We start from the raw sequence: 8,722 nt of genomic DNA on the forward strand, positions 1-8,722 counted from the left end.
TCAATGTTCTAAATAAATCAATGTTGTTAATTTTTATTTTGTTTATTAACCACTTATGAGTGTATATGTTTCTGGACCAACACAAAATATGAAGCAAGGAGCTCATGGTGTCTATGGATTTAATTGTGTGGATGTTGTATGATGATTCTTTGGTCTGTCTACATTGGTATCCACAAAAAAATATCCACATGATCACATCCATAGCCACCATTCAACTGCTATTCTTCAGCTTAATGTCTAGATATGCTTTGTAAATCCATGGAGACCTATCTATAGTTTTTCTATCCACTAAACTTTTTTTTTTAAAGTGAATAGTTTTGGTTTTAGGTTCAAGGGTTTATGTTCTAGGATTTAAAATTTAGAATTAAAGGGTTTTGTACTTATTTGGTCTATGTTGTGTTATGGATAATATGCTATGGATAAAGATCTAACCAAATTTATGTATGTATATTTTGTATGAATAAACACAAGTAACTATCTATTAACAATACTGCAATTGATTATCCACTTATAATTGAACAAATGTTCAACGACCGATGGATACTGTATAATCTAAAAATTCATAAAAAAATATAGCAATATGTATCTTAAAATGTAAAAAATATATAATCATAATATATTTTATATAAATAAATAGAAAATTTGTTTTATTACAACAAATAAATATATTTTACTTTGTTAAACTGTTAATAACAAAAAAGAAGAGAAAAAGAGATAAAAGAAGGAGAGAAAGAGAAGAGGGGCAAAATCGTCCAAAATGTGTGGACACATAAGCAAAAAACTTGAGAAAGTATACTATAAGTGGAAAGTGGGTTTTTGTGACACAACTCACACCCAAAGTGGGTGTGGGTGTCATTTTCCCTTCTAAAATCATGTTCCAGAAAAAACACGTGACCTACCAATTTCATCGTTTCCAAACAAAGCGGCCGGAGACATTTGAATTTTGCGGAACTTATATACTTTAGATTTTGAGAAATTTGAATGAGTTTTTAGAATAGGTTAAACTTATAATTTTACGATATGTTAAACTGATTTTTTATAAAAAAATTTAGGTTTGGTTCTCTATTTTATATTTAGTAAATAGTTTTGAAGTGTTAGAATTTAGTATTTGAATTTAGGGCTTCGAATTTAGTTATTTTATATATAGAGAATAAATATTTTTAAAAATAAATAACATAAAATGGTATTTTTAAAAAGTGACATAGTAAAAAGAATATTTTTGAAAATTCTCAAATGTAAAAAAAAAAAACTGTGAAAGGAACCATTCGAACTCACCGATTTATCATTCAATAATTAACAATACATATTAACAATACATAGCTGACCAAGCAAATGTCTTGAACATGTGGTTCTAAAATTTTATTCTATTTGGTGTATAAAGCCGATATTTTGGCTGCCTTATAAGCGAATCGAGTCTATTTATCGTAACATTCCAGTACTTTTGATAATTAATCGGGTTAGAATTTATTAGTATGTATTTATCTCATGTTTATGTTTATAAGCGAATCGAGTCGAATTGGAGTTAGCCATGGACGTTCGGGTTTTTGGTTCCGTTACGGAAGAATATGTTTTGTTCTGGATATTTCGGTATAGAAATGCAAAGGGTAAGGCCTTGCAAAAGCAGCACGAAACTCAGTTTCTAATGTGTATGACATAAAAGCATGCAAGTTGATTTTATTCTGAAAAATCAAAAATGTGAGAAACAATTTTTTTTACTATGCTTGAGCTTTATCTATGTTTACAATAAAATAAAGTTTCTCTGTTTACAAGAAAATAAAGTTTCGGTGTACATATCTCAAAATTATCACAAATGTTTTCTAAGAAAGAACTACAACAAGATTTTGTAGAACAACAATGAAAAAGAGAACTGAAAATAGCTTTCTCAGAATGTGATCAAAAGATCAGTCAATCTTAACTGAAGAATAGATAAGCCTGGTGAACCAAAAGCATGCGTAGAAACCAATTGCGCCGGTGAAAACAAAGAAAACATATGAGACGATGAGCATATACCCGAAGTAGAGGATTCCAGAGACAAGCTTCGTGATCTCGAGCTTTGTGTAGAAGTAAAAGGCAGCATAAAGAAAGAGGTAAACAGCAGAAGAGCCTGATGTTAAGTAAGATCTCCACCACCATTGGTAGTCTTCACTACAGAGTTGAAAATAACAGAGGACGACTGTGATCTCTGCGCAAGTGATAATCAAAATGATGAAGACGATGAAGAGGAACCCGAAGATGTAGTAGAATTGGTGAAGCCATATCGAGGTAAGTATGAAGAAGAGCTCGATGAAGACTGCACCAAATGGGAGAATGCCTCCGATCAAAATGGAGAAGAGTGGGTTCATGTACCAGGCTTGTATTGGTATCTGCCTCGGGATCTTGTTGGTTTTCACTGGATCTTCCGGTGCAGGTTTCCTAAAACCGATGTAGGCACCGATGAAAACAAGCGGAACAGAGATGCCGAACCAGAGGACTACCAGGGCAAACATTGTACCAAACGGGACAGCACCAGATGACTTTTGTCCCCATATTATGGCATTAAGGACAAAGAACGCGACAAAGATTGTAGCAGGGAACATGATTGCAGTTTTCAGAGCGATCTTCTTCCATTCAGTTCCTCCTCTTAACGTTTTGTAAAGGCGTGCAGACGCGTATCCCGCCAAGAGTCCCATGAAAACCCAAAGCAAAAGCATAGCAGTCATAAGACCACCACGGTTTGAAGGAGATAAAAAGCCAAGACAAGCAAAGATCATGGTTACAAGAATCATTCCAAAGCATTGAACTCCAGTGCCTGCATAGACAGAGAGCAACTCCGGGTTTGTTGGCGGTCTGAAAACATCTCCATGTACCAGTTTCCAACCCGTCTCTTCGAGAGCCTCTTCATGAGTCTCTAACTGATTGTAGTTGGAGATATCTCGGTAGAGTGTTCTTAGCATGATCATAGCAACCATACCAGAGAGGAAAAGTACAATCATCATGGAATTAACGATAGAGAACCAATGAATCTGATCATCAGCCATCAAAAGGTAAGTGTCCCACCTAGACGCCCATTTCACCTCACTTTCTTGGAAATCAACATCATATGTGAATATAATCTCGTTCCCTTCTTCAACCTCCTGAGGAGACTCAGAGTTAGTGACTGCACGCTTTGTATGCGGATCACATGTGGTTAACCGAGCCTTTTCATTCCATTGACCTTCATATTCATGCTTGATACTGCATTGAGATTAAAACCAGTAAATGTTAAGTCTACACAATAAAGAGTCAAAGTCCTTAAATCACAAAAAAAGCTACCTGAAAGGCTTGACTTCAAAGCCAACGATTCTTGAAGAATCGGTCTCTATATCTCTGTGATACTTAACAGTGAAGGTCAAGTGGTTGTGGATAAAATACTTTTCCTCCTTTTTCTACAGGAAAATGAAACAAATAAGAACTCCTTCCATTAAAACATATACAGGAAATGTGATGATGAGCTCTTACACCAACAAAGATGCCCTTGAGACCAACATGGAAACCATGCTGATACACTACAACATTGTCCTGATCTGGCCTTTTCACTGGAACAACTAGTGGAAGGTTGTCCAAAATCCTGCATAATAAATCAATCTTCCTCATAAAAACAACAAAGAACACATTCAACCAAAGGCAACTGAAATCAAATCTTCCTCACATGTTAACCCGGTACTCATCAGCAATCTTCTCCTTCAACGCCTTGGCTGTTTTCTTATCGAGCTTTACGCGACAAACCGCAGCACACATCTGTGATTCTCTCATTTTAAACTGCAACAAAGAAACAAACAGACATATAAAAATCTCATCAAACTACAATTTTAAACAAGACACATGCAGAAAGAACCAAGAACATACCACAAAAGGCGAGTTCTCAATCCGATCACCACGGAGAACTTCACCGAGATTCTCAGCACTATCAACAATATGTTCTGGACGACAATAAGGAAGAGAATAGTATGAATATGGAAGCTGAGTCTTTGTAGATGTCAGTTTATTAACTTTCACCATCAACGCATCTCCCTGCAGAATAAAAATCATAACTTTAAAGATCAAAATCGCCCAAATCTCATAAAACAGAGCCATAGATCCAATTTTAACAAAATTTCTTGATCAATTGCGTCGGATCTAAACCAGGAACAAATCAAATACTCGATCAAACAAGAATCATTGCGGATCAAAGCTACACTAAGCCAAAATATGAAGCTGCATTTGCGAAACACACAAGAGAGAAGACAGATTCGGATACAGAGGTGACTTTGTGACTAACCATCTGAAAATCTTGTGGAGCGACGCCGGGAAGGTAAAATCCATTGACATTGACATTGACATTGACATTGAGGGAGAAGAAGAAGACAAGGGCTACGATCAAAATCCGAACTTTCGCCATGGATGTGCTCGATTTCTTCGTCTTCGTCGTCTTCGTGTAGTGAGGTTTCTTAAATGCAGAAGAAGAGAGAGAGAGAGGGAGAACATGGCAACTGGACGATTTGTGACCGTTGGATTGTTTTAGTTTATCGTTTAATCTAATCAACGGTTGAGATTTACTCATTTGGAGCTGTCGGTGATTCTTCTTCTTTACATCAGTTAATAATCATATATCAAAAGTCAACACTTTTTAAGGTAAAAGAATACAAAACTTTTTTGACACTGATAAAGTTTTACGTAACTATGAATCTATGGAACCGATTTGTTAATTTTTTTTTTTAATTTAGTAAATTAGGTGAAACTTGTTTACTTAGCAAAGTAGAAATGAGTTAGTGTGGAGGATACGAATAGTTATGGAAAAGTATTGAAAGGATCAAAGAAAAATAAATAAATCATGAAAGACCAATTTCATTTGGTAAATGAGAGTGACCTGCTAACGATTCTAGCAAATTTTGAAACCTACGTACGTACACACCACTACACCAGCAGCCACCATCACAAGTAAATAATGCATATTTTACCAAGGAAAAAAATGACAAGTTAAATACACAAACATACAACATAAACCTGCAATTTGCAGAGAAGTAACCTTAGTGTAGTGGCAGGAGGTAAATCCAATTGTAGAATACACCATCACATCAGAAATCGAGTCAGCTAATGGACCAGTCCATTATGGCCAATTGTTGGAAAAAAAATTTGCTAAATGTACAAATCTATAATTAGGAATTGTGGTATTTAAATATTAATAATATAATGGTATAAAAAAACTAAGTTCTATAGTTTCTATTCTATTAGGTGTATTTAGCCACGCATAAATATTTTTAATAATATTAATATACTTAATTACATAAATTATTTTAATATTTTTAATTTTGTAAGAAGTTTAAAACCGTGTAAAAAGATTAATATTTTACTTTTTTTTTTGAAACGAAAAATATCATTATAAATAATAATGAAATTATATTTTTTTTATCTACAATTTATTAATATGGTATTTAAATATTTAGTTTGTCTATTCATGTAATTATATATTCCCCCAATTTTTAATATATGATTTTTAGAATTCTGCACACAAAATAAGAATTATTAAATTATTGCCTACATGCGTTGGTCATCACGTTTAGTTTACTTCAAGTTTTGTCTGGCTTTTATGTATCTAGTAGATGTTATGCTTCTAGTATACCACATATACAAGACAACTATACTTACTTACCAAATTAGAAAGAATGTAAGAGTGTTTTTTAGGAAAATTTACATTCTAACACACTTTTTTAATATTTAATAATTCAATAGTATAATTTTTGTTCACAAAGCACTTTTAGCTCTCTTTTATACTGTTCATTTATTTTCCATACAATTTTATTCCTCATCTAGTTCTAAATGGATTCTCGTTTCTAACTAAAATGGTTTCACCATTAGATGCTCCCTCTTCCACTTGTAACTAAAAAAAACTGATCTTGCGGCTGTAGTTTTTGCACGTGTATTCCAAATTAGATGTTAGCAGCCGTATATAAAGGTTTTCTTTTGTGTGGATTAGGGAAACAGGAAGGAATAGGTTTTTGTTTAACGGAACATGGCAGCTAGTGTAGTTATGCTTCTTTATCGTTTTTGGTTATTTTCTGTGAATTGCAATATCTTTTTGTTGTTCTTTGGGGATTGCAATATTGTGTTTGGTTGTAATTTATAAACAAACAACTGTTTTTGTTTGCAGGTTGGACATTGTATTTTCCTAAGCGTTGAGTGGGCTTATTCTCTGGATGGCATTTGAAAGTTTGATGTGGATAAGTTTCTTGTTTCGAGGGTTGTACCCGTATCGGAAACGATTACGTTTGCTGAACTTGAAGATGCTGTAATACTTGAATTCAGCATTGTTTTGAAGAAGGTTTGTTTCAGCTATTGTCCTCCGAACAACATGCTTTTCATGACGGGTGCGAGAACTCCTCCTTTAATGGTTACTACCGATGTTGGCTTAGATTACTTCAAGCAATTGTTTCAGGAGAACGTCATTTAAATATGTTTGTCAACTTTGACCAATCTAGAAACAGAGGAATAAACACAGATGACTTAAAGTCAGGGGAAAGAGGTACTGATGTATCAGGTGGTGGCAATCTGGGGTCGGGTAGCTATACGTCTGGCTGCAGTTTTGGAACAAGCGATGATGAGTTGGCACCATTAATTGACGCCGCTCTTAGCAGCCAATTAGATGATGTGATCGTTGCTAACCTTTCCGAAATGGAGAACAAGTTTAAGAGAGGAGTTTGTAATGGTAAGAGAGGGAAGTGTCTGTCTCGTTGCAGTTCATCTGGTTGTAGTTTTGGAAATGGTAAGCGTGGGAAGCGTGTATCTGGTAGCAGTTCTGCTGGGTGTACCAGTAACCCTTTCATTGATGAGGATGTTGCAATGGAAGCAATTGTGGGTTCTAAATCAACAATCCCCATAATACCTACTACCCAGGTTGATGCTTAGATATTGGCTGAGGTTGCTGAAATAGAGTCAATGTATTGGGGAGGTTGTAATGGTGTTCGCCAAGACGGTAAAGTTGAAAATTAGGGTCATAGTTATGAAGAAGAAGAAGACGCGGAAGAATCAGAAGGAGCGTTGATATAGGGATTAGGCTTTAGGGTTTAGGGTTGGATTATTAGTTTTGGGTTTAGGGTTTAAGGTTTAGGGTTTAAGGGTTAGTTTTAGGGGTTAGGGATTATAATGTTGGGTTTAGGATTTAGGTGTTAGGGTTTAGGGTTTAGGGGTTAGGGTTTAGGGTTTAGGGTTTAGGGTTTATGAGTTAGGGTTAGGGTTAGGGTTTAGGGGTTGGGGTTTAGGGTTTAGGGTTTAGGGTTTAGGGTTTAGGGTTTAGTGTTTAGGGTTTATGGTTTAGGGTTTAGGGTTTAGGGGTTCATTGATTAGGGATTAGGGTTTAGGGTTTAAAGGTTTTCGGAGTTTAGGATTTAGGGTTATGATGTTGGGTTTAGGATTTAGGTGTTAGGGTTTAGGGTTTAGGGGTTAAGGTTTAGGGTTTAGGGTTTAGGGTTTAGGGTTTCGGAGTTAGGGTTAGGGTTTAGGGTTTAGGGGTTAGGAGTTAGGGTTTAGGGTTTAGGGTTTAGGGTATAGGGTTTAGGGTTTAGGGTTTAAAGTTTAGGGTTTAGGGTTTAGGGTTTAGGGGTTAGGCATTCTTCATTTTCATCTACCTCAAACAAGTTATCGTATTGTCCATTATACTACCTTTTCCCACGGTCTGACATATTAACCAAACAAATGTGTTTGATATGGAGTTAAACATCGGTCTACGTATATTTCCCATTATATAATTCGTTTATTTTCGTAGTTTCCCATTTGTTTTTTATTTCTATGAAGGAATTGTCCAGAAAAGAATTTTACAGGCCTCTTGAGACGACCACACCCGGATTCCCAATCCTCACACAAGATCTCATTGGTACTCCATTATTCCGACGAGACAACAGGCGTAAAATCGCTCCTTACAAAAACTCCCCCTAAGCACACCAAACCCTATACCTCATTTAGTTACAGAGTCGCACAACCAACCATCCCTAGCGACCGAGTAACAAGAGAGATGAGCTGGAATATTTGATTCCATCCAGGCACAGACAACACTTCACCACAAATACCTCGATTCACTATCAACTCCTCTAGTGTCGATCTGCACCTCCTAGTGTCGGTCGACACAGACGCCCACGACATCACTTCCATCGATCTCTCCTTATCTAAATCTAACTCCAGCCGGTCTCCAACGACCAAACACACAACAACATGCTGGTGTCGACCAACACCAAAGTGGTGTCGGTCGACACCCCAACATTGCCACCACATAACCAGGGAAAATGTCCATGTTAACCTTCAGTTAAGTCACAAACTAACCGTTCAATCCACAAATCCACCATTGGATATGAATTCTATAGCACCACGAAGCTCCCCACCAACCCAGAAACCACGATCCTAGCCTCCCTTCAAGCTCATTCTCGCTGCAAATCCCTAATCTTCCACAACCATCGATTCTCTAATCGATCTAACATTAAAACAACACAACTTACCTTGATAACAGCCATGAGAAAGCCTCATTGTCTCTCCCAATCCACCACCAAGTAATCACATCCTTCCCCACACACATATAGATGATGGATCTCTGTTCTCCTTCTTCTAACCCTTTTCAAGACACTCTTTGCTCTCAGCATCAAACTCAAAACCTTTCTCTCTCTTTCTTCTTCTCTCCCCGAAGCGACAAGACCCCCCCCCCCCTTCCCCAACGAAAAGAGGCTTGTCGAGCCTTTAAAAG

At 36.4% G+C, this 8,722-nt stretch overlaps 1 protein-coding gene across 1 annotated transcript; it reads right to left on the reverse strand.

Moving 5' to 3' along the window:
- On the reverse strand, nucleotides 1,745-4,457 carry LOC104713861 (transmembrane 9 superfamily member 10). Its single transcript, XM_010431078.2, has 6 exons — nucleotides 4,277-4,457; nucleotides 3,865-4,029; nucleotides 3,668-3,777; nucleotides 3,478-3,586; nucleotides 3,292-3,404; nucleotides 1,745-3,213 (listed from the first exon to the last, which is right to left on the reverse strand). Exons 1-6 carry the CDS (start codon nucleotides 4,394-4,396, stop codon nucleotides 1,902-1,904), a joined length of 1,929 nt encoding a protein of 642 aa, XP_010429380.1. The 5' UTR covers nucleotides 4,397-4,457; the 3' UTR covers nucleotides 1,745-1,901.

This window comes from Camelina sativa, chromosome 9 (genome assembly GCF_000633955.1).
Source record: "Camelina sativa cultivar DH55 chromosome 9, Cs, whole genome shotgun sequence".
NCBI classification, from domain to species: domain Eukaryota; kingdom Viridiplantae; phylum Streptophyta; class Magnoliopsida; order Brassicales; family Brassicaceae; genus Camelina; species Camelina sativa.